The sequence below is a fragment of the Mus caroli genome, unplaced genomic scaffold (assembly GCF_978045245.1).
Source record: "Mus caroli unplaced genomic scaffold, Mus_caroli_1 scaffold_13, whole genome shotgun sequence".
In the NCBI taxonomy this organism is placed as follows: domain Eukaryota; kingdom Metazoa; phylum Chordata; class Mammalia; order Rodentia; family Muridae; genus Mus; species Mus caroli.
In genome coordinates this window covers 12,541,107-12,567,033 of record NW_028227268.1, presented here as the reverse complement: position 1 = coordinate 12,567,033, position 25,927 = coordinate 12,541,107, and the positions used below count along the sequence as shown (strand labels likewise).

General features: G+C 47.5%; 2 protein-coding genes across 11 annotated transcripts in view; one reads left to right on the top strand and one right to left on the bottom strand.

The window, feature by feature from the left end:
• The window catches only part of Arsg (arylsulfatase G), a 132,182-nt gene extending 121,914 nt beyond the window's left edge, over window positions 1–10,268 (top strand). For 9 of the 10 annotated variants that reach the window (XM_021176936.3, XM_029483074.2, XM_029483075.2 and 6 more), the window contains 2 exons: window positions 492–582; window positions 8,939–10,268. In XM_021176936.3, coding sequence (XP_021032595.1) covers window positions 492–582; window positions 8,939–9,213 — 366 coding nt within the window. In that variant the 3' untranslated portion in view covers window positions 9,214–10,268. The remainder of the gene's footprint in view (window positions 1–491; window positions 583–8,938) is intronic. The other variant, XM_029483076.2, reaches the window with a different exon arrangement.
• The window catches only part of Wipi1 (WD repeat domain, phosphoinositide interacting 1), a 37,945-nt gene continuing 22,149 nt past the window's right edge, over window positions 10,132–25,927 (bottom strand). The window contains exons 5-13 of the mRNA XM_021177768.2: window positions 21,331–21,428; window positions 20,323–20,415; window positions 19,371–19,441; window positions 18,612–18,719; window positions 16,370–16,534; window positions 15,058–15,165; window positions 14,347–14,465; window positions 13,832–13,932; window positions 10,132–10,707 (exon numbers count right to left, since the gene is read on the bottom strand). Of these exons, the coding sequence (XP_021033427.1) occupies window positions 10,660–10,707; window positions 13,832–13,932; window positions 14,347–14,465; window positions 15,058–15,165; window positions 16,370–16,534; window positions 18,612–18,719; window positions 19,371–19,441; window positions 20,323–20,415; window positions 21,331–21,428 (911 nt within the window). The 3' untranslated portion in view covers window positions 10,132–10,659. The remainder of the gene's footprint in view (window positions 10,708–13,831; window positions 13,933–14,346; window positions 14,466–15,057; window positions 15,166–16,369; window positions 16,535–18,611; window positions 18,720–19,370; window positions 19,442–20,322; window positions 20,416–21,330; window positions 21,429–25,927) is intronic.

Genomic DNA, 25,927 nt, shown 5'->3' with positions numbered 1-25,927 from the left:
CTCCCAGGAGAAGGCCAGCATCAGCTACAGGCCTGTGCTTGTCGGGGAGTATCCAGGAATATGGGGAAGGGATGAAGTAGACCATGACACCTAGCATAATTTTCTTTCATGTGTATGTAGGTATGTATGTAGTACATGTATGGGGAGGTGTATGTATGTAGGTATGAATGTAGCGCATGTCCCACATCTGCATGTAGAGGTCCGTGCCAACTCCATTCTGACCTTCCGCTTTGCCAAGGTGTGATCTCCATTGCCGTGCTGTGTACGCAGTTGGCTCTAACTGAGCTTCTAATGGATTCTTGCTCGCTCTGCCTCCTATCTTGCAGTAGGAATTCTGAGATTATAGCCATGCACCATCGAAGATGTTTTTATGTGCGTTCCTGGAATCCAGCAAGCTCAGTTCGCCAGGCTTGTACATCAAATGCGTTTTTCCCGCAGCGCCCAGTGGCGTTTTCTGATACACAGGCCGTGCTCTCTGCTCTCTTTCTCAGGTGCTGTTCCACCCCAACAGTGGGGCTGCTGGAGAGTATGGTGTCCTGCAGACTGTCCGCCTAAACCATTACAAAGCTTTCTACATAACTGGTAAGTGGAGTCTCTCACTCCCACTCTCGTGTGCACACCTCGGAATTTCCCGAGTGGGTGTGGCTATCTTCTTTGAGGGCCTCACATCCTTCACCTGTGACTTTGTCACCCAACCTTAAACTTGGTTGGAGGGTCAGCAAAGGCATTCTGGACCCACCGACACAGAAGCCTTGCTGCAGCAGGCCCATGGCCCCTGAATTCTTCTTTGTCACCCATTCCACAGAGAAAACATCTTGCTCCAAGTTAGGCTTTAGGTGCCAGTTTGGCTGATGATGAAGCAGGAGCTCAGGGACCTTTAAAAGTGTCATTACTTGGCAATAAAATGTTTCAAAAGGCAGATCTTAAAGGTCTACATAGCAGACCCACAGAAGTCTCTTCTCTCCTTGGTTCACTCAGTGGCTGGGACTTAAAAAACTAAAAATGCATTTTAGAAATGACATAGTGGGGCTAGTGAGATGGTTTGGTGGCCATTCTTGTTTGCTTTCTGTCACTGTGATGAAAAACCATGACCGAAAGCAACTCAGGAAGAGAAAGGGCTTATTTGGTTTATACATCTCAGGTTAGTCCATCACTGAGGGGAGTCAGGCTGGGGTAGGACTGAGGCAGAGGACATGGCTAACTGGCTTACTCTCTCTGCCTTGCTCAGTTGGCTTTCTTATGTCACACAGGAATGGTATCACCTGTGATGGGTGGCCCCTTACAGGTCAATCATTAATCAAGAAAATGCCCACACAGATTTGCCAACAGGCAGATCCTATAGAAACTTTTTTTCCAGTTGAGGTTTCCTCTTTCCAAATGACTCTAGCTTGTGTCAAACTGGTAAAACTAACTATTATAGTGGGTAAAAGTATTTACCATCAAGGTAAACACACACACACACACACACACACACACACACACACACACACACACGCACGATTTATTTCCTGAGCTTAAGATGTGGTTGCAGTACTAGAACCAGCCCTTTGAGTTCACAGCTCCAGGGATCTTAGAAATGCTACAAGAGACTTTGGTTCCTAAACCTTAGACAAAGCGCTCAGCTCTTTGCTGAGGTCTCCGAGGGAAAGTTCGGGGATCAGAGTCCTGCATTACATTATCTGAGAGGCATGGGCCCTCCAGGCTGAACTGATTTCATGCAGGGAGAACTGTGCCAGAAAGCCCTTGGCACCATAATACTGGAATCGTAAACCTTACCATGAAGTAATAGGGCTGTGTAAAGCGACCACAGTCAGACAGAAATGAACATCCCAAACTAGAAGGAGACCGGGGTAGGGAGCGGAGCACGGGGCTCCCGCTACATTTGAGGACAATTGCCCAGCAGGGTGAGCTACCACCATGTTCTGCGTCCTCCATGCACCGTTTAAAAACTACTTCCTAATGATTAGAACTGCATTTGGGAAAGGCAGATGAATAGACAACTACTCCATTAGGCTAGAGAACAATATGTTCTTCCCTGATGGGGAGATGACGTTTTTGGTCATGAACTGGAGTGGCCTTGACAGATAACCAGTCTTTTGGTATGTGGCCTAGAACTGGGGACCTCACTGGTTTCCTTCCCTTCCCCCTTTCAAAAATCATGTCTCTTTTTTTTCAGTGTGTGTGTATGTGTGTGTGTGTGTAAGTGTGTGTTTATATGTGTGTATGTATGTGTAGTATGTGTATGTGTGTGTTTATGTGTGTAAGTGTATGTTTATGTGTGTGTATGTGTGTGTTTATGTGTGTGTATATGTGTGTATGTATGTGTGTGCATTTATGTCTGTGTGTGTATGTGTGTGTATGTATGTGTGTGTGTGTATGTGTGTGTATGTGTGTAGGTGTGTATGTGTGTGTATTTTTGTCTGTGTGTGTATGTGTGTGTGTATGTGTGTATGTGTGTGTATGTATTTATGTCTGTGTGTGTGTGTGTGTGTCCGTATGTGTGTGTGTTCATGTGCTGCAGACACTTAGGAAGGTCAGAGGCTTTGCTCTCAGGCATCTTCTGAGATCACTCTCTATCCTACACAGTGAGGACTTCACAGTCTTCACTGACTTTGCTAGCCTGGCCAGCTTGCTCTGGGGATCCCCTGTGTCTGGCTCCTGAGTGTTAGCCGGGCTTACTGGTGGTCTTACACACTGTGGTGCTGGTTTGAATAGGAAAGGCCTCTGTAGACTCATGCGTTTGAATGCTTTGCTCATGGGGAGTGGTACTCTTAGGAGGTGTGGCCTTGTTGGAGGAAGTGTGTCACTTTGAGGGTGGACTTTGTGGTCTCCTATGCTCCAGCTCTGCCCAGTGAGGAACACAGTCCCCCCTCTGCTGCCTGCAGATCCAGATGTAGACCTCTCAGTTCCTTCTCTAGCACCATGTCTGCCTGGCTACTGCCATGCTTCCTGCCATGATGATAATGGACAAAGCCTCTGCAACTGTAAGCCAGCCCCAATTCAATGTTTTCCTTTATAAGAGTTGCCTTGGTCATGGTGTCTGTTCACAGCAGTGAAGCACTAGCTAGGGGCTGCAGAGATGGCTCAGCAGTTATGAGCACTGGTTGCTTGTCCACAGGTTCTGAGTTCAACTGCCAGCAACTACATTGGCTCACAACTGTCTGTAATGGGATCCCATGACCCTTTCTGTCTCTTGCTCTCTTCTGTCATACAGGCATACATGCAAATAGCGTGTTCATATACATAAGTAAATCAATCTTTAGGAATATGTTTTACAAAACAAACTAGGACATCCAGCTATCATTTATGTGGGCACTGGTGATCTGAACTCTGTTCCTTGCACTTGTCTGGCAAGCACTGTACCTACTCATGGAACTCGATAGCTGCCCTTTGCCGCATTTAAAGTAATTAAAGGTCCATCCGGATGATCCTGGGTGCAGGCCCTTGCTGACAGACTGATGACCTGAGTTCAATCTACAAGGCCCACAGATGGAAGGAGAGAATCAACTCCCACTAGTTGTCCTTGACCTCCTCATGTGCTCTGTGGCACATGTGTATCTCCACACCCCCACATGCTTACACATACACACATACACACGCGTGTGTGCATGCACACACATGCACGGATAAGAAGAAATACAAAGCAAGGCAACAGATGCACTTCCAAGTGTGTACACCTGTGTACCTGCTCTGTACTACTGCGAACTGATGTCGTGGAGACAAAGTGTGCCTCCCAAAAGCTCAAGCATTAAATGCTTGCTCCTCAGTGTAGGTGGTGCTCTAAGGTGGGACTTTTGGAAGCTGCTTCGATCATGAAAATGCTAACTTCACCTGTGTATTAACCCACTGATGGGTTTGCTACACAGTGGGTGCTTAGGATGCAGGGCCAGTTCAGAGGGAGGTCATTGAGGCTGCACCCTTAAAGGGTGTATCTGCCCCGCCCCTGCTTCCTGTCCATTGTAAGGTAAGCTGCTTTCCTTTGGCGATTCATCCTCGCCTCCCAAAAATCATTAAAGCCAGACAGAATCTCTGAAAGCACAAGTCAGTGTAAATCTTTCCTCAATGAGTGTTTACATCAAGCATTTTGTCAGAGCGACAAAAAGCTAGAGAGTAAATTAACATTGGCTGGTTTCCAGTTGTTATGCCAACTGTATATTCCTAAATGAACCCACTCAGTCATGGTAATATATATACATATGTGTGTGTGTGTGTGTGTGTGTGTGTGTGTACATTCCTAAAGAAACCCACTCAGTCATGATATTGTGTATACATACCTACATATATATACACATACATACATATATACATATATAAACACACACACACACACACACACACACACACACATATATATATATATATATATATATATATATATATATATATATACACACACACACACTCCAAACAAACACACTCAGTCATGGTATTGTATACATAGACATATATGTGTATGTGTGCATGTATGTATATGTGTATATGTATGCATATATGTGAATATATACATACAAATATATACATGTATACATACACATATATACACACATATATACATGTATACACACATAAATATACACACATATACATATATACAGATACATATACATACAGATACATATATATGTATAATACACTTATATTTCAGTGTATATATTATATATAATAACACACATATGTTATTTGATTTGATTTGCTAGAATTTTGCTTATAATTTTTATTCTCTGTATATCCCTGGCTGTCCTGGAACTTACTCTGTAGACCAGGCTGGCCTCGAACTCAGAAATCTGCCTGCCTCTGCCTCCCAAGTGCTGGGATTAAAGGCGTGCGCCACTACCGCCTGACATAATTTTTATTCTTGTAAAGCACGTGTCAAGGTTTGGCATAAGAGTTTTGCTGGTCTCATGAAATGAGTTTGGGAGAAATCTCTGTTTTCTCAAAAGGGCTTTGTAATCTTGTCCACTCCTTTCCTGATGGATTGAATTTGCCTGTGAAACTATTTGTCATTTCCAGTGTTGTAGAAATATTGCCCTGTGTTTTCTTCTAAAGGATTTATTTTTTGTTTTTTTAAAAGATTTATTTATTTTTATATCTAAGTACACTGTGGCTGTCTTCAGACACCCCAGAAGAAGGCATCATATTTCATTGCGGATGGTTGTGAGCCACCATGTGGTTGCTGAGATTTGAACTCAGGACCTTCGGAAGAACAGTCATTGCTCTTAACTGCTGAGCCATCTCTCCAGCCCTTCTAAGGTTTTTTTTTTTTTTTTTTTTTTTTTTTTTTTTTTATGTCTTGGGTTTAGGTCTTGGAGCCGTTTGGGGTTAACTTTTGTACCTGACGTTTTGGTAAGAGTACAACTTAACTCTGAGCCACCTCTTCAGTTCCCACTATTGCGTTTGTTAAATATTTATTTTTATTATTTTAAATTATATGTATTTGTGTATCTCTTTGTGTGTATCTGTGTGTGTGTGAATACAGGTACCCATAGAAGCCAGAGGTGTCAGATCCCTGTGGCACGGGAGTTACAGGCAGTTGTGAGCCACCCAGTGTAGGGGCGTGGAAATTAATGGGTGCTGGGAATGGAACTTAAGTCTCTGCATGAGCAATATGGGCTCTTAACCACTCAGCCATCTCTCTAGCACCCACCACTGGTGTATCTAAAAATGTTAGTTTTTCTCTCCTGTTCCCGGAACCATGGGGGTTTCCTACAGCATTTACTCTGAGACCTTCCTGAGCTCCTGGCGTCTAAGTTAAACAAAAGTAGGAGGTGTACAATCAAAGATGCTGCTCAGAGGTACAGTGTTTTCTGTACCACGTGATTCCCCGGCCCATGGAGAGAGAATAACAACAGCCACAAAGCATGGGGTACCAATGACAAGATCCCCCCCTGGGATTTTCTCTCCCAGACCTGTACATCAAAGAGCTCCTTGCTCCCTACCATGTTGCTCCAATAGAGGTCTCTGCTGTAGCAGTTCTCTCTGCCTGCCCCCTCTTCAACATCGAGCAAGGCTTGTGTGTGCACTCTCAGAGCTAACGGAAACTGTTCCTTTTTCAGTATGTCTAGTTTTCTTCCTGCTATTGCAAAGAATAGTGGCTTCCACACTGCTTTTGGGCCATAGTGGCAGCCGGAACCTCCTGGGTAGTTGTTTAAATAACGTGCACTGGGCCTTGTTGGTGAAATACTGGGGAGTGATGTCTGAGCCTCATGGGAAGTCGGTTACAGTTTGCTCCCTTGAACTTGAGAAGAAGGGTTTATTTTGTGTCCTTAGGAGTTTTGCCTGTCAGATTTTGTCCCTTAGTTAAGAGACCCGCAGGCTCTGACTTCTGTTCCTCACCTGAACTTTGGGGGGATGCCAGTAGTGAATAAGAGGGGAATTTTGGTTTGGTTTTGCTGTTTCATATCTGATTTTTTTCTCTCTCTTTTGAAAGAGAGTCTCACTTTGTGACCCAGGTTAGTATTGAACTACAAGGCCAGGCTGCCTTGGAACCTTCAGTCCTCCTGTCTCTGTGTCTTAGGGTCTGAATTTACAGGCTTGTACCACCACCGTGCCTGGCTCAGTCCTCTCACCTAACGGTACTCACACTGCAAACGTTTTCTGTGTGGCAGGCGGCCACCAGAGTGCCTATTTTGGTCTTCCAGCTGGGCTCTCTCTGGGCACTCTTTTAAGGGGTCAGCCAAGGATTCCCAGGAGTTCATCGGAAGGTTCCGAGGCTTGTCCTCTGTGGCAGTCTTCCTCGTAGGACTTCACCTGTCAGTTTCCATCATTCGTGGTGACCTTAAACTCTTAAGCCTCCTCAGCTTTCCTCAGGAAGTCTGCCTGTTCCGCACTGCTGGTTGCAGGGAGGGGAAACCCCGGACCAGGTCCCATGCAGTGTGGTTTTCTTTGCAGGGTCAAGTCCCTTCCGGTCTTTGCCTGTCTTGATTATTCCACTACAGTGCTTTTTATTGATTTGCTGCAATAGATTTCCTAGAATTCATTTTGCTAGAGGATGGTAGTTCAAAGGACACTACTGAACTCTTTCCTTAAGTGAAACTTATTATCTCGGTGTATGATGTATATTTGCATGAGTGTGGATGGTGTATCTTTGCAGGGATGTGTGTATTGGTGTTCATGTAGAAGCCAGTGGACAACTTTGTACCATTAGTTGTATGGGGCTTGACTCTATTTTTATGGCCCATGTGGCAAGTATGTCTATGTGCCTTGTGTTTTTAATCTTTTTAATTCTTTTTTAAGATGAAGTTTCATGTACCCCAGGAGAGCCTCAATTCATTTTTGTAGCCAAGGCTGGTCTTGAACTCCTTATCTCCCTGTCTCTACTTTTGGATTCCAGGCATGCTCCACTATGCCCCAGCTTGGATAACATATTTAAAGGCAGGTTCACTATGTAGCTCCGAGCTGGCCTCGAACTCACAGATCTCTCTGCCTCTGGCTCCCACATGCTGAGATTAAAGGCTTGTATCTCCATACTTGTTAGATCACTTAGCTTTTATGAGAGTCACCCCCAACGTTTTCTTGGTTGACTGTCAACGCTTGTGTCACTTCAAGTGCTCCTTGCTGCTGCAGGAGTCAAATTTTTGTCAACTCTAGACAAAGATAGAATCCCTTATCCCTGCTGCACCCGAGTGTCTGCCAGGGGAGGAAACCCCCGCAGGAGGCTTTGATCTGCAGAGGGCTATGGGACACTCTCATTCTATAGCCCACTGTCATTCTTCTCGGGAGTTCCAGTTTCATTTCCATCCATATTGAACGAGAAAGCTGTGTCCCTGGTGTGTTGGCTTTGGTCCTTTTAGATTTGTCTTTGCTGGGTTGAACTGTGGCCTTGTTCTGTTATCTTGTAGTGAGGTGACACCACAGCTGGAGCCCTCTAATTGGTTGGTTTGTCTGTTGTGAGAATGTCCTCAGACTGGACAAGGCTGTACACACCTGTCATCTTAGCACCTGAGAGGCAGCCTAGGATCTATAGCAAAACCCTTATACCCAAATGAGGGCATAAGCCCATGATAGCGGTTTCTCTGTAGGAAGTGGCACTGCAAAGATTTCTCAGATGTCTGTTCAGGGAAAGAACCCTCCTTCTCCCAAGCAATTGATGTTCCTAGCCTACTAATGTTTTACTACCAAGATGCCCAGAAGCAAACTGCTATTCAATTCCATAGATTTCTGTTAGGTATTCTAGCTACTTTTTGCATAGAAAAAAGGTAGGGGGAAGTCATTGAATTCATTAGGATACAGTGCTGGGTGCTGGAGAGATGGCTTATCAGTTAAGAGGTCTTGCTGTTCTTCCAGAGGTTGGGTTTCCAGCACCCATAGGGTGACTCACAACCATCTGCAACTCCAGTTCCAGGGGATTAGATGCCCTCTTCTGGCCTCCGTTTGCACTGCATGCACAAGGCGTTTACACTTGGGCAAAACGTCAGTACACATAAAAACAAGTAAATATTGTCTTCCAAAGAGAGAAAGGCTCCAGATGCCTTCGGCTGTCCTCTTTTGGACTGCCATAATAGCCAGATTCTCAGTCTCTGTGACATCTTCAGGGAAAATTATTCTTGACATCCACCAAGTTCAACGGTTGCTATTGGAGACATCGGTATTCAAAATATCAGACTCGAGGGCTATTACAAAGCAAACAAACAACCACCAAATGAAACCAAAACAACAACAACAACAAGATTTGTTCTCAAAGGCTAGAGACACATGATATTTGAACAGATGTTCACTAGTTCTGAAGGCAAGTCCAAGGGGCCAGATCTGATCCCCCTGGACAGACCATCATCACTAGAAAGACAGACTACAATATCAAGGGCATTTATTTGGTGGGGAGAGCAGTCCTTTGAATTCCTAGGCTTGGTTCCTTTAATGTGTCATCGACCACAGATGTCTGTCCTCTTCTGCAGCTCAGGGTGGAGGCTGGGTTTCACATTGTCGGTCATCCTTCCCGTAGGTGGAGCCAAAGCTTGTGATGGGAGCGTGGGTCCTGAGCAGCACCACATGGCCCCTCTCATTTTCAACCTAGAAGATGCTGCTGATGAAGGGGTGCCTCTACAGAAGGGGAGCCCCGAGTACCAGGAGGTGCTGCAGCAGGTCACCAGAGCTCTTGCAGATGTCCTCCAAGACATCGCTGATGACAACAGCTCCCGAGCAGACTACACTCAGGACCCTTCAGTGATTCCTTGCTGTAACCCCTATCAAACTACCTGCCGCTGCCAACCGGTCTGAGGGTTCATTGTTCCCCCCATGAGAAACACTACCTGAAAATTGTAGACAGGTGGGTTTACTTCCAAACTTAGGTGTGGTTATGGCTGTCTGCTTTAGAAAGGAAGTTGCAGCATTTGGTTAGGAAGCTACAGCATTACAGTGGGGACTGTCTCCTCTGCATGCAGACTTGAGAAGCCCTGAGTGCTGGTACAGTGGACACGGCATGGTTAAGCACTAGCGAGGAATGGGGTCAGGTCTGAGCCCTGGGTTTAAAGCTCGGGCAATGCCTTAAACCTCAATTGGAAGTTGAAGGTTAAAGTAACCCACAGAACTGTGTGTAACCCACGAACTGACACCAGGCAGATTCTCGGTCGGTATTTTAGGTTCTATCTCGTGTCCCCAGTTTCAGTGGCCATTTCGGCACAGACTCATCTGGCTTGCTGGTATGTAGAGCTTGGCCGTCTTCAATATGCATACACATCTCTGGGGATCTTGCAAAATGCAGATTCTGGAGGGGAGGGGTCCGGGAGCCTACACTGTTGCCTTTGAGATGACTTGAGCAAGCACAGCTAAACCAAAGTGAGGTTTTCCCAGGCCTTGGACCAGAACTCATGACCCTTCTCTCCTGTGGATGTCAAATGGATGTATTATAAAGATTTGAGCGTTCAGGGCTGAAGTGGTGGTCCGTTGGTTAAGAGCTTGACTTGCTTGCTCAGTTCCCAGCACCTACATGGTAGCATAAACTGTCTGCAACTCCAGTTCTAGGGGAACCTTGTACTCTTCTCTGGCCTCTGAGAATGCCAGACACGCAAGTGGTGTATATACATGTAGGTAAAACACTCATATATTAAAACATAATCTTTTTAAAAAAAATGGGTTCTTCCCAGCCCCTAAAAGTTCTAAGAAACAAAATAAAAATGTAAACAACTCACAAATGCATTGCCATGATTTTATTTAATTAGTGTCCTGAATGGGACTCCAAGGTAATAAATGATTTATTCCAATCACTGCAAAAATACTTTGCCTGGCTAAAATAGTTTCTCTCTCTATTTGTCTGTAATATCCACGAAACACAATTCTAAGAGGTTTCCCACTAAGAACTTTTTTTTTGCTTTTTTTGTTTTTTTATTTTTTTACACAGCATACATTTGACAAGGATGCCCTTTTTAATATAAAATTCTGGTTACATACCAATATGGTTAGTTAGCATTTACACTGTGGTTTGAAGGTCTTTTAGACTGCATGGTGTGACTCCAGCATTCCCCTTGCCCACTGGCAGTCAAGGCTGAGGGGCTTGGGTCGGGGGCTAACTGTGGTCTATGGCTCAAGCAGGGAGGCACCCGGGACTCCTGCCTCCCTCCCTCCCCTCTGCCCACAGCATTGACTGTATTCCGTTTCTTCCACTTTCCTCGTTCTCTCCAAAACCACCTGACAGGGGGTGTCCTGACTTCTGAGGTAGGCTTCTTGTCAGGACTGCTTCGTTTTGCCCTTCTGACTTCCACGGCACAAGATTATCTACCAAAATCAAAACAGAATATGGCCTTACTCTTGGGAGAGGCTTCAGGCTGGGCTACCCAGGGGTCTGTGCTAGGTGGGTCAGCAGGGGAGGCTGGACCTTTGGGACTTTTATATATGACCACAGACCGACCCTTACTCATGACCATGGGAAAATCCACCCATCTCATGAAGATGTATATAACTGTAGCACAGATCCCAACAATACTGTTTACAAACTGGGTGTATGCACATGTGTGCTTGTGTGCATATGTGCAGTTTTTAGAAAAGGCTCATCTTATTTGTAAACACTGACTGCTAAATGACTCTAAAGAGAACATAGAAAGCCAGCCTATGTTCTTGGTCGGGGTCAGCCATTCTCTTGCTCACAATGTTAACATTAGTGTCACAGAATACAGAGATTACAGACTGGCTCGCTACAGAAGCAGGAGCTGCTGGCCCTCCTGAAAGCCTCTTGCCAGGGATAATAAGCTTGCTTTTCTCTTGCTGGTTTTGAGGTGAAGTCAATCCCAGAGAAGAGAGTGGTGTTAGGAGGGCAGAGGCAGTCTACTTTATAGAGAAAACTAGTGATGACTGCTGGGCTTAAGGCAGAGCCCAGAGTCCCAGAGGCCGACTCCACCAGTGAGCCTGAGATTCCTATCTGAGAGGGAAGTGATTTTGGCTAAGCTGAGGCTCTCAAGATCCTTCTGTAGTTTTACAGGCTTTTAAAAGAATTGTGAGTGAAGATATGGTTTCTGGGGAGATATTTGCAAGAGGCATAGCGTACACTTCAGAATAAAGACAAAAGGGGTTTTCCTAGCAAGCCCAGCTGAACCCTTAAGCTACAGAGACATGGCTGAGATGGCTGCACTGGACAGCAGCCAGCATCACTCTCGCCTCTGGTCCTTGTGCCTGGGGATGGAGAAGCCTGCCTGCTGCTAACCCAGGACCTCAGTCTGAACATCGGCTCCTTTCTCCATCTACCTGCGGGCCATGGACAGGCTGGGCCTGGCAGCCACCACAACACCTAGCACCCGTGGCATCCACAGGCTACCCCACCCTGGCTGGACTCTAACCACTCTAGGAACTTGTCCAGTGACAAACACTTAGCTGGCAGGGAGAATTTCTTGTGCATAAACAAGTTTTAGTTTGTGGGGTTTTTTTTGTTGTTGTTGTTTTTGTTTGTTTGGTTGGTTAGTTTTTTTTTTTTTTTTTAAGCTGGGGCTGGAACCCAGTGCCTGTTGCCTACTGAGCTAGCCACATCTCTAGCCCAGACAAAAATTCTAAATGCAGCTCAAGTGAACTTTTACAAATTTGCTCCGAGAGAGAGAGAGAGAGAGAGAGAGAGAGAGAGAGAGAGAGAGAGAGAGAACACAGCTGGTTTGTACCCAGCTTTCTGGCAGTGTCTAGGTGAGTGCCTCAAGGCACATTTAAATGTTAGTAGTTTGTGGATGTGTGTGCATGTGTGTGTGTGGGGGGGCGGGCAGGCTCTGCACATGGAACTCAGAGCCTCTTACATGCTAGGCAAACACACCATCATTAATCCATACCCATCAACACTAGTTCTTAAGCCTCCCTGAGTCTCCTCCCCTTGAGGAAAATGGCTCATTCGGGGTTATTTTATTTGCTTTATATGTTAGTTTTCTCTAACAGGGGGCTACCTCCTACCTGCCAATGTTCAGACTACTCTAATTCTGTAAACAAGGAGGTTGCAAGGTCTGTTCTGACTACACTGAAGACCCCAACTGAATTTGTGGTGTATCAATCTTCTACAGCAGCCGCAGGGTTTTACCCAAATTGCTAAAACAGAACTGAGTGAACATCTGACCGCGACCGTCCCAGGATAGGACGCTCTGGTCATATCTGTCCCCACGGTCTGACCGAGAGTGCCTAGGCTCCCAGAAGATGTAGTGGCAGTTAACCAACCGTCAGAAGACAGACAAACTCCCTAGAGTTCTAGGAAGCATCATGGGAGCCCAAAGGCAACTGTTAGGCAGGGGGCCAACGGCTGTCTTAAAACGTATAATTAGTTGTTTTTTTTTTTTTTTTTTAAAGAACTGCTCCTTTCCACCATTAGTATATAACTGTCACTTGCTTGCAATGTATTTGGCAACTTGCCTAGGAAAGCCCAAAAATGTTCATTTCAAACTGTAATCTACGAAGCCAGTATGGAAGTCACGAACGCCTCCTGTTCATACAAAAAGGAGACTTACCCACCTCAGCGCCACGCCTGTCTATTCCACAGGTCCTGACCTGGCATTATGTGCATCTGAAATGATCTCAAGTTGACTATCTGGGATTTTTTTTTTTTTTGAGACAAGGCCTTATATAACTCAGGCTGGCCTTGAACTCACTATGTAGTTCAGATGACCCTGAACATCTGATACCCTTGCTTCCAAGTACTGGAATTCCAGGTGTGAACCACTATGCTCAATTGTAAGTGCTGCTGGGAACCGAACCTAGGGCTTCATGTGCGCTAGGCAAGCATTCTACCAACTGAGCCACATCCCTCGCCACTGGGATGTTTCCTAATGGAGATACACAGGAGGCGCACACACTGCTACACTGTAGATGTGGATGGGAGCTAAGGAGGTCCTGACAGTCCCCAGCTCCTGCCACCCACCCTGGCTTTATCCATGCGGTTTCCTGGTGGGCACCTGTAGCTGCTGGGGAGGCTCAAGAGTTCGGTACCAGAGCTGCAGGTGGGGTGCAAGTCAGTTCCTGCAGCCAGCTCAGAGTCCCAGACAAGACCCAGCCCCGGTAACCATAACCAGTAACAGGCAGCATTCTACAAAGGCGATCTCAGGCGCTTTGGAAACCCAGACACAGGCAGAAACTCTGACCTCACAGGGAACTAAGGTAGTGTATATATAGAGACAGAGGCAAGGAGTCTAGGTCTCTGAGCCATCCACACTCCCCAGGTTAGTATTTGGTTACAGTAATGCTGACAGGCCTGAAGCACCACACTGATAGGCTAGCCTGCAGGATCTGAAACCGCAAAGTGGGTGCCCCGGGGCTCTGGTTGTAAAGCGATTTAGCAGTTAGGAGTTAGAGCACGGGGCAGAGACTTGGCCTCTTCTGGGAGGCAAGGCTTCCTTCCAGGCATACAGATGGAGTAACTCTGTTAAGGGTTCCGAATGCTCACAGGGGGAAACTCATTCTCGTCGTCTAGACACACTGGTCCCGTTGCAAACTCGTGTTCCGGAATAACTTCTCCTCGGAGCGCCCCGCCGTCCTCAGAGTATCCTGGAGGTGGGAGTGAGAAATGAATCAGGAAGCCCTCCATGACAGGTGCTGGAAGGGCAGGACCTGAGAACGCGGGAGAATGGCTGCACCTCTGCCTCCCAGATAGAAGCGAGTCTAAATCCCCCCAATCCAAGCTCCTGAGCCCTGAGAGACAGACACCTCCTGTCGGAGATTCCAACTCTTCGGAATGCTTCAATAAGCAAAGAGTCGTTGGCTATTTGTTTATTTCGTGCCTTTAGTTCCAGCACAGGGAGGAGAGGCAGGTGGATTTTTGTGAGTTTGAGGCCAACCTGGTCTACACAGTGAGACCCTGTGAACAGGCAGGCAGGCAGGCAGGCAGGCAGGCAGGCAGGATGGATTTGGGCTGTATCCTCCTATATTGGGCCTGGAGGTTGAGGGCTCACCAAAGCTCACCTGGCACCGTGGAGGCTGTGGACGTGCTGGGCCTTGCTACAGTTGCAGCATAAGATGGAGGTAAGGAAGGTCTGAGGTCATTTTCTTTGTTCTCTTCTGTTGTTCCTGAGCCAAGCAAGCTACATGCAGCAATTAGGGAGAGGAAGAAGAGAAGAAGTCAGTACATCCCCAGAACACCTTCATGGGAGAAGATGGAGGAGGCTCACACTCTGCTGTTTGAGAGTAAATTACAGACCCACCAGTCCATGATCAGCATGTACCCAAGTGGGTCAGCCAGACAACTTCAACACTGCTTACAGCCCTCTGCTCCTCTGGTATATTGAGGCAAGAAGGCTAAGACATGCTAATGAGGTCATGTTAATGACATGCTAATGAGGTCATGCTAATGACATGCTAATGAGGCCATGATATGGTGCATACTTCACGTAATTTTAGAGGCTTTTAAATCGGATTCTGTGAACTCTTTCTGACTATCAACTGTGCTCTTAAGGGCTGTCCTAGGCAGCCAGACTGAGCAGGGGGACATCCCACTTGGGGTATTATGCCATCTGCCTAGGTGCTGTCCTAAAGGAAACATCGGAACTAAACAAAAACCTGCTGGGGGCATGGCACAGGGACTTCGAGGAGGTGGCAACAGCAGCGAGAACATTGGAGCAGAGACAGCGCTGCACACCTGTCCCTGAACAGCGGTTAGACAATTAGAGTCTTCACCTGTGGGTTTTGATTAGGACACATTCTCCTCCATCCTGCGGGTCCAAGTTGTAGATGTAAAGGTGTCCGTCAGAGGAGGCCACTAGCAACCGCGGCAGTTTCTGGATCCTGAGAGAGAGAAGTGAGGGATTGCTACAGATCTGGAGTCAGCCCGCAAAGCTTCATCCCCCGTCTTCAGCACTTCTGCCTTTGCCCAGTGATCCAGAGTTGGGACTTCTGGCCCTGCCTCTACATTCAGACCTGATCATTTACTTCCAGGATTTGTGTGTAATGGGATGGGACAAGATTAATGCAAGTAGACACCAGCACCTGTGAAAGGCCCTGCCAGCTTCCTGCTGTCTCTCCCTAGATGGGATGTGGGCTCTATATTACATGAGACTCTGCTGTCAACGGTGACAGAGAAAGGACGGGAACAGAGCCAGCTCAACATCTTTGCTGGCCAGGCTTATGTGTGTGCGTTCACATGGATGCAGGTGGCCTGCATGTGGAAGGAAGCCAGAGGCCAGCCAATGTATATTTCTCAGGCTCTGCCTCTTTTGAGCCCCAGTCTCTTTTGCTTCTGTGGTTAGCATTTTACTGTCTGAGTCATCTTCCTGGTCCCTAAAATGATTCTTTTTATGATCTTTTGAGACAGAATTTTGATGCATATTCTGGCCTGGCACTGAACTTTCAAATCCCTGGCTAGGTCTCCTGAGTGCTGGGATTACAGGTGAGCACCACCATGTCCTGTGTGTGTGTCTGTGTGTGTGTTTCATTTCTTTAATAAATGCCTCTAAGCTTATGGATATAAAAAACCTGTCAGCCCCCTAGGCTATGGAACTGGAAGTCCATTATTTCATCTTATGAAAACGTGGACTGTTTTGTAAGGCACCGTCATTAGGACCAAGGGTTGGTATTCACATGTCAACTTCCAGCTGCCCCATGAGAATCCACATTAAAACCAGCAGACAGATTGTTCTTGCTCTTCCTCCCCCCTCTCTCCCTCCTCTCTCTCTCTCTCTCTCTCTCTCTCTTTTTCTCTCTGTGTTTGTGTGTGTGTGCCTGCCTATCTGTATGTGTACCACATGCAGCAGAGGCCAGAAGAGGGCATCAGACACCCCTGATCCCCCCAAGAACTGAAGTTACAGGCAGCAGTGAGCCACCAGTCATGTGTGCTGACTGACTTCTGGTTTTCTGCATGAGCAGGAAGGGCTCTAACCACTGAACCATCTTCTTAGCTCCATCTTTTTTTTTTTTTTTTTTTTTTCTCATACATTTAAGGACTCTGTGTCCTGGGAACATACACCTGTGAGTTTGGTGGCACTGTACATACGTGGACAGGGTGCAAATGTTCTTCTGCCCAGAGAAGTTCAGGCGTCCTGTGGCGAAAGCCCTGTCCTGGTTCATCATGTCCGACACCTGGGCGGGGAGGTAGTTGGTAGCTGCCATGAACATCTTTCCCATGTAACCGCTCCAGGTGGAAGGCTCTTCTGGGCGGCTAGGAGAGGCAATGCAGAGGCAAGGGTGGGCCTGGGCTGTGGGCACAGGCACCTTGCCAGCGATTGCCACAGCCCAGCACTGACCTTGCCAGGCAGAGGCTGTGCCCGAGCACAGTGTTCTGGCCACAGAGACACATCCTTCCAGCAATAACTAAAGAACATCAGGGCCCGCGTGTCCTTCAGAAGAACCACATTTACCCCGTTAAGAGCTTCCCCGGGCCGCTGCTTTCTTACATTAAAAGAGGCTTACTGATGATTGCTGGACTTCCAAAAGAAGGCAAGGGAAGAGATTCAGATGGAATAGATATCTGGACCCTGTAAAATCAGCTCAGAAGCCCGAAGCAGGTTCAGGGAAGAACAGACAGATTCCCTGCGAAGGCTTCCTGAGCCAGACTCAGTAGGAGGCAGGCCTGCAGGCAAGACACTCGGCTTAGAGCCATCTGGTACCCAGCATTGAAAATATTCAGGTGCTCGGTGGGAATCTGGGAGCTTCCCTGAATGCATTGAACTTCATCTCAGGGCCTGTGTTAGACAAAGAGGTCCATGAACAGTGAGCGACACAGCCGTCGTGGTGTCCCATACCATGGCCAGCACACTGGGGACTGGTGCAAGCCCCCAGGTGTGTTTTGGGAGCACCTGCTATGAGGTCACTGGCTTGTGGGACCTGATCCTGATATACAGCTGTGTGTGACCTTCAGACTAACCTGTCCGGGACTTGACACATCTGTAGTAATGGTCCTAGAGCCTTGTGCTCCAGAGAAATAACATAAAGACTTTATAGTTAAGGTTGGGACACAGCACAGATGTATAAAAAGCCAAGCAACATGAGAAGCTATGTAACATGGTCCAGATAGGACCACAGCGCAGAGAGAGGTGGGTGAGTCCATAACATACGGTTTTCTGTTTTGTCACTGGAATGTGGGAACAATCACTAAAGCCTCTGGCAGGCTTCCTCAGGGGAACCAAAGCAGGCAACTCAGCAAATGATGTGTGTGTGTGTTTAAATAATAAATAGTGTCTCTATGGTGGAGGGGTCTGGGAGTTGGTGTCCCTGAGGTGGAGGAATATGGGGGGTGTGGGGGTGGCTCCTGGATCCTGCAGGTAAGGGAGAAGCTTAGATTTTATTACCAAGAGAAAAGAGAATGGAGGAGTTTGGGGAGGGGGTGTCATGTTCAAAGGAACATTTCCAGCAAGAAGATGCATACAGGCTGGCACTGTGTGGCAGTTCCCTCACCACTGAAAAATTCTCTCCCAGCAGACAGAACTAAGATTAAAAATGGAAGCCACATTGCCCAAGACACACCAATGCTTCTCAGACACACTGAGAACTCAAGGTTCTGCCCGTGGGCACCATTGGCCACTCACACACAGCAGGGGTGGGAGAGGGCAGTGAGTCTCTAACCTAACCACGTTGACTGGTGGGGGATGAGGTGGGGGTTGGAGTGAGGGTGGGGCTTAGGAGTACGGACGAGGTAGGTGGGCGCACTGCTCAGTTGTGGTACCATGAGAGTGAAAGGCTGTCATAGATGGCTGCCTTCTAGGGCCCGCCCGGGCTGCCGCCACAGCCGCTAAAGATTTGGAGACTGTTAAGCAGAGACTAGAAAGCAAACACAGTCTGAGGAAAGTGTGCAGAATAGAAATCTTAGGTTTAACTTAAAATAAAAAAAGTCCTCCTCGGCTCATGTTTTGAAGTTGGTGGCACTGTTGTGATAGCCTCTGGGAGGGGAGGACTCGGCTATGGGAAGAAGGTCATGAGGGAGTGGACCTCCGGAGGTCATATGAATCCCGTTCCAGCCTATTCCCTGCTCTGCAAAGATGGGAAGAACCGGGACCACTGGGCTCCTGCCCTCCTAAACCCTGCTGAGCCGAGAGGTAGGTAAAACTCAGGATCCCAGACCTAGATGTTGTGCTTCTGTGCAGGACGCCCCAAAACATTCTGCCAGCACGGACTCTACTACACTGGCAACAACACAGCAGCCGGGCCCAGCTTAAAAGTGAAGCTCCAACGAACACACGCAGAATAACGGGGGGCTACTCCTTCCATCTGGTAGGAATTCTGCCTGGCCCCGCACTTGCCTGTCTGTCAGGTGTTCCATCTTGAAGATGTGCACAGTTTCCGTGTTGCTGGAGGCACACAGGAACTGGGAGTCCATACTGAACACCAGGGAGCTGATTGTCACATACCTAGAGACAACAACAACACATGGGCCGATAAGCCGGAACAGGGAGGGGCATCACCTCCCAGTTCTGAGAGGGAAACGTGTCTCGAAGGGCCAAGCTATTCTAACCCCCTCACCCCCACCCACAACAGTATGCGGTTCATGTTTAAAAAGCCACATGGGAGAGATTCAGGGGGAGGCCCAGGCTTAGGTAGAACCCACAGGGCCTGGCCCTTCCTCTCAGCCAGAGGGTGGGAGTCCTGCTTCCTTAGCCTGTAGACCTCTCCAAGGTGCTCTGAACAGACCCAGTTGCAAACCTCTCAGCCAAAAAAAACGGTACCAACCGCTCACATATGATGGTGCCCTCTATTTCCCTTTGTGCAGGGATCAGACATTGTGTCCGGAGTGTGATTCGCTGGCCCTCTGCTTTCTCCCGTGCTGGTTTCCCTCCCATGGCCATATCAAAAGACCCTGACTTCTGGTCTCAAGTCTCAGCATTAAGCCCCCTCTTCTTTGCCTTGTTTTTTTACAATGCCCCCACCCCCACCCCCGTGGGGCCCTGAGTCTATTACTTGGAAAGCATTTAACCCCTAGGAGGAGGCTGTAGGGCCTGCCCCTGCCCTCTCCCCAGCCAGCTGCCAGGGAGGTTTTTATGAGACGGACACTGGACACAGACCTTTTCATTCCTCGACGAAACTCATAGAGCTTCTGCCCCTCGGGAACAGAGAACACTCGGATGACAGTGCCCTGGGAGAGAAAGCAGACGGCCTTTTCCTAAGCACAAATGCTCCACACAGAGATGAGGTCCCTTCCCATGGCAGTTTGCTCTACTGACTTTGAGCATCTGTCTCTGAGGAGGAAGCACAAAGCTTTGGGTGCAGGGGCATTTTTATTTGTATATGTGCCAAATATGAATTCTTGGAACTCTGTGTACTCAGTGTAAAATTCCCTCCCCAGCCTTGTTCAAGGCTCTCTCTCTCTCTCTCTGTGTGTGTGTGTGTGTGTGTGTGTGTGCGTGCATGTGTGATCACAAACTGTTCTGGGTTTATAGACTATTCTATCTCTGCTTCTTAAAATATATCTGGTTTACATGGCATTTGAAATGTAACTTGATCACCTTCTTTGTTTATTCTGGTCAACAGAGTCCAATCTCTCCACATCTGTGGACAATGGGGACATGCATCCTTATCTGGGGACAACAGGCACATGGACTTCTCAGTAAAACCACAAGTTTTTTTGTTTGTTTGTTTGTTTGTTTGTTTTTCGAGACAGGGATTCTCTGTGTAGCCCTGGCTGTCCTGGAACTCACTCTGTAGACCAGGCTGGCCTTGAACTCAGAAATCTTCCTGCCTCTGCCTTCCGAGTGCTGGAATTAAAGGCGTGCATCACCACGCCCAGCTTAAACTACAAGTTTTTATGTCAGTGTCTTGCTTCTGCGTTGCTGTCTGCCTTTGATATGGACAAACCCACTGACGGACCACTGCAGGCAGTCTCACCCTGAAACCACTTCTGAGCAGGTCTAGAGGACCCGTCAGTCTTCACGTTGCTATTACTGCTCCAGCTGCAGTCTGGGCACCTCAGTGGGGTTCTGCCAGCCCAGGCAGGAGAGGAACCCAGAATCCACTTACTTTTTCAGACGCGCTCGCTAGCTTGGAGCCCGAGGAGTTGAAGGTGATAGCGGCCAGCGTCCCCTCATGGGCAGCAATGGTGCACACCGTTTTCTGTTGGTGTTGGGGAGAAGTGCAGATCAATACTGGTGAAGGGGGAAGATGAATCCCCCCACCCCCTTGCTCTCGGCCTTATCTCCCTGCTCACTACTGGGCTACTTGTGGTTAAGCTGAGAACCGTTTCCTATGGAGCTCTTCCTCCCCCTCCCCCTTGATCCCTGACCTCGCTCTGTTTTGGTGAACCAATGAGTTTATTGAGGGCATCTTACAGGGTCTTGGGCAACTTAGCAGTGGCTATGCTACTGAAGAAAATCTCTCCCCTATCCCCACCATAAAAAATTAATAGCCTACATGGAGCTGGTTCTCATAAGCCCCTCGCCCCAGCCCTTCCATGACAGGCCTGATCTAGTACAGATGTCAGGGTTACTGACAATCTGTGTCATGTCCAGAAGGCAGCACCCTATAACCACCTACCCTTTCTCCTGGGTCTTCTGTCCTACCCATCTCATCTTCTGTGACATTCTCAGAGCTGTGTGTGTGTGTGTGTGTGTATGTGTTCCTTACCCTGTCTTTGGGAAGGTGGATGACCAGCTATGTGCCTGACACAAAGCCAGGCTTTTAGGGGATCTTTCTGCTTGCTTCTTTAGGGGATTTCCAGAGTGATCCTGCCCTGCTCTATGAACCGTCGGGGAGCAGAGGGTAGCATAAGCAGATGGACTGTGAGCTGTCTCACTGATTTCACTGTGGGCAGGTGTTCTGCCTTGTTTTGGCACCTGCCTCACAGTGATGTTAACTAATATTGACTGTGAGCTTCAACACAGATGCCCTTTATTTTCCTTCACCCAACTGCTGTGGCCAGAGAGCTCCCCCATACAGCTCACCCCACTGCAACAAGGCCTCCTTATCAAGTCTATTCACCAGCTGGCCAGGGCGGGCAGGCTGGTACACCAGGGACCGCTGTGAACTTACCAGGGAGTTTCCATCATAGAGTACAATCTCGCCTGTACTCTGGCTTCCAGGATAGGCCAGGTAAGAGTTGGAATGGTTGATAGACAGGGCACAGAGACCTGGCGAAGAACACACAGCATGAGGCCAAAGGAGCACAGCTGGAAAGGGCACCTGAAAACCATGTGTCTCTACTGCCACCTGCTGGCTAGGAGAGGAACATGCTTGAGAATTTCTGTAGCTTGTTCCAGTCCTTTCTTTTTGTCACCCACACTCCCGGGGTCGCATAGCTGAATAGGGACACAGTCACAAAACGTTGACAACCATGAAACATTTCTGAATGCACAACAGGCAAAGATTAATTCGGAGTGAGGTACATACGGGATCTGGGGTGTTTCTGCAGTACCGGCCTGGTTTGCATCTCTTCGCTGCAGCCTTGGTTCTGAACACACAAAGTGCACACACCATTCTGTGTGTGCTATCACACCGCTAACACACGCAGCCTTCCGAGCACCTTGGCTCAGACTCATGGCTACCATATGCTGTGAGCTGCAGGGCTTTACTCTACACAAATTTCCCTACCCTTAGAGAAAAAGTAACAGTTAATAGGAAGCTGAGACATTCAGTGTTTCCTCACACTGCCTGGAATGTTACTATCACATTGGTATTGTCTTGTGTTGGAAAAGTTCGGAGCTGAGACTGAAGGAAGGAACATCCAGAGACTACCCCACCCGGAGATCCATCCATCCCATAAACAACCACCAAACTCAGGCACTATTGCAGATGCCAACAAGATTTTGCTGACAGGACCCTGATATAGCTGTTTCCTGTGAGGCTATGCCAGTGCCTGGTAAATACAGAAGTGGATGCTCACAGTCATCTATAGGATGGAGCACAGGGTCCCCAATGAAGGAGCTAGTGAAAGTACCCAAGGAGCTGAAGGGGTCTGCAACCCTATAGGAGGAACAATATGAACAATATGAAGCTCAGTACCCCCAGAGCTCCCTGAGACTAAACCACCAATCAAAGAAAACACATGGTGAGACTCATGTCTCTAGCTGCATATGTAACAGAGGATGGCCTAGACGGCCATTAATGGGAGGAGAGGCCTTGGTCTTTCAAAGATTCTATGCCCCAGTATAGGGGAATGCCAGGGCCAGGAAGCAGGAGTGGGTGGGTTGGGGAGCAGGGGGAGGGGGAAAGGGAGAGGGGCTTTTCAGAGAGGAAACTAGGAAAGGGGATGGCATTTGAAATGCAAATGAAGAAAATATCTAATAAAAATATATTAAAGTCATTAAAAAAAAGAAATTGTTCTCTGAGTTGCTGATTTGAATTTCATTTTAAAATGGGTAAATGAACCAAGACAGTGGTGTTGCACATACACTTTTAGTCCCATCACTTGGGAGGCAGACACAGGATCTCTGAGCTTGAGGCCAGCCTGGTCTACACAGTGACAGCCAGGGCCACACAGGGAAACCCTATCTTGAAAAACAAAAACCAAACAAAACAGAAAGTGAAATGAACCTTGGCTTGGGATTTGAACACAACGCCTAGTTTTTGAAGTAATGCTTCCTAGTTTTTGAAGTAATGCTTTTGGCACTACCAACTATAAAATAAAAAAATACAGAATCATATGATCAGCTGAGATTAGATTACTCATGTGAAAAGAAAGAAGCCCTTCTGTGTCATCAGTGTGGAAACTTTACTGTCTTCAGGAAATGGTGAGATTATACCCAAGAATTATTTTAAAACAAATTTATGATCTATTATCAGCCAGTGTTTGATATATATATCTATTTTGTCTGCATATATGCTCAGAACCATTTAAAAAAAATTCTTGAACTGAGAAGGGGCTGTTAGTGGTAAAAGTTTAAGAAATCCCGTTCTGAACAAAGGATTTGAATGGAGAAAATCTGCAGGAGACCTCTCGACTTAACACTGGCAGTGACCCCTCCACTGCTGAGCACTCAGACCTCGGGATACAAAGAATATTCTCTTTCACATTTTTCAGCCCAAGGCACTCAATCACAGGTTCGCTCTCTTCCAATCCCATTACCCTCTGGAGCCCTGTGAGAGTTCACTCCTAACCGAACAGGACTTCCCAGTGGGGAAGGTCAGCGTGCTTTAGCTTTTCCTGAGTGCGATTAAATACAGTTAGCTAGGAACTTCATGTTCAACTACCGGAAAGGCAAACGTTTTCTATCACATCATCCATGCTGATAAGGGAGGGCGGAGCCTCCTCGGAGTGGAAGTCACTGGAGGTCTGCACTTTGGTTGAGGCGGCAAGCCTGGCCTTTGAGAGAAAATTTGCATCGGAATATGTTGGATGTAAGATGCCTCCATATCTTTTGGAAGTAAAGGAAGCCAAGGAAACTCTGGAAGTGACACGGGCCATTTTTATTATAAGGATAATGGGGGTGGGGTGGGGACAGTGTCCCTGCAGCACTGAGGGGAGATTTCTCACCCCAATGACTGAGGTTAGTGGTCATACATGGTAGGAATTCCAGAGCCAAAGCTTAACCGGAAAACGATCTTCAAGAAGATCATATGAGAGACATCTTCTTAGATAATAATAAAAAACAATAATGCTGGCTAGCTTTGTTGTAAACTGGTGTATTCAGTGGGTTCTTATAAAAAGCATTTGTAAAATTCTAGACCCAGGCTAAAAGGCTCCTTACTTATCCTGAAGGGGAGGAGACCCGGGGTGGGGGTACAAAACCAATTATGACTTGAAACTAGGTCCTGCTTCCTGCTCTGGCCTCTGAGTATACAGCCAGGCCTCTGTCTGCGCTTATCTCTTGCAGCACAGAACTCCACGAGGAGGCTGGCTGGCTGCCCTTAACTGCAGGTGCCAGCACAGCTGCGAGCCCCTACCTGGTCAAAGTCACTCGGGGGCCTTTGGCACCATGAGAGGCCACCTTCCCCGCTGCTCTGTGAGACTCTGCTCCTGACTCTGTGAGGGCTCCAGATGTAATTTCAAGGGCAGCTGGGGGTGTGGGGTGGACAGAGGGACTCTGGCCCCGAGACATGGAAGAGGGAACAATATTACGTGGGTTTGGGTGGGTGTCAGGTGGGGAGGGGCAGGGGGACAGATTGAGATGCAGAGTACGGAGGAACTTGTGTTGACTGAACCAAATGTTTGTGATCTTGCAGGGAAGCGCTAACAACTGAGTGGGGAAAGAAAAAAAAAGCATAGTGAATGGGGCGGGGTAGAATGCTTCCTTTATAAGCTAGAAGGCCTAGATTCAGAGCCTAAGATCCATGTCAAACAACAAACACCTAGCTTTACACATACACACACACACACACACACACACACACCCTGAGATGAGTAATCACTTCATAATTACTAGGAATAACTCCAATTTCAAAGGGCAGCTAGAGATAGAGAGATGGCTCAGCAGTTAAGAGCACTGGCTGCTGTTTTCGAGGACCCAGGTTTGATTCCCAGCACCCACATGGCATCTCAGAGCTGTCTCTAACTTCCGTTCTGGGGGAATCTGATGCCTTCTTCTGGCCCCCACTGGCATCAGGCACACATCGTGCACAGATTCCCATGCAGGCAAAACACCCATTCACGTAAAACAATTTTTTTGAGGAAGCCAATAAATGCAGGTGAGGAGATGGAAACGCTGGATGCTGTGTACAGGGGTGTGAACTGGGGCAGTGTGTTAGTTATCACACAGTTATCACACGAACTGGAAATTCTACTCTCACGTACACACCAGAGAGAAATGACAGCAATGTCAACACAAAACTCTTACATATGAATGGGTGCACTTAACAATTATCCATTAGCACCAAAAGCTGGAGATACAGAGGACGGGAGAGGCGGGGGTAGTTGAACCAAAACTAAGGATGTAGGAAAATCCACAGCTTGGTAAACTAATTTAGAACATTTTCTTTTTTAAAAGGGGGAGTTTGAATGTAGCCACCCTCTGGGTGGAAAGATGCTTTCCCAAGAAGATATGGGCTATTAAATGAAAATCTCTATCTCAGACATAAGACACCTCATTGTAAGTCATTGGTGAGCGAGAACCCTGAAGTGCCCCCCCCCAAACACAGGCTTTTGGTTGCTTGACGTAGCTACATGGTGAGATAATATTACTGATGTTTAACACACCAGGATACAAGGAAGTCAGGCTTGAACTGTCCTGGAAACTTCCTCCCTGCAGGCCACCAGAGGAGAAAGGCCACCAGTCGTATAACCCAGTGGGCAACCCTGCATGTTACAATACCAACCTAACAGATAAGAATGACCTACTGTGGCAATGGCGGTGCAAAGGTTATGGAGACAGCCGGCAGCTTTTGAGTAGAATCTGAGACCTACTCTACAAGAGAGGATTTATGCCTGAGACTGAAAAGCTGATCAAAAATCCAGAGCTTTGGAGGTCACGGGCTCTAGAAGGAACGCTCTCCTGTGGTCTTGCTGAGGGATGTGTGGTCAAACTGCCTCCTAAATATTTATGCGGATACACATAGATCAGTGCTGCCGTCATCCTCGGCCTGATCACCAGGCAAGGTGGACCCTGAAGTGAGCAAAGTACTGAGACTAAGTGATCACTGAGTACTCAGCCCAAACTGGGGCATCTGTGAGAACCTTCCTCTACCCAAAGGCTCA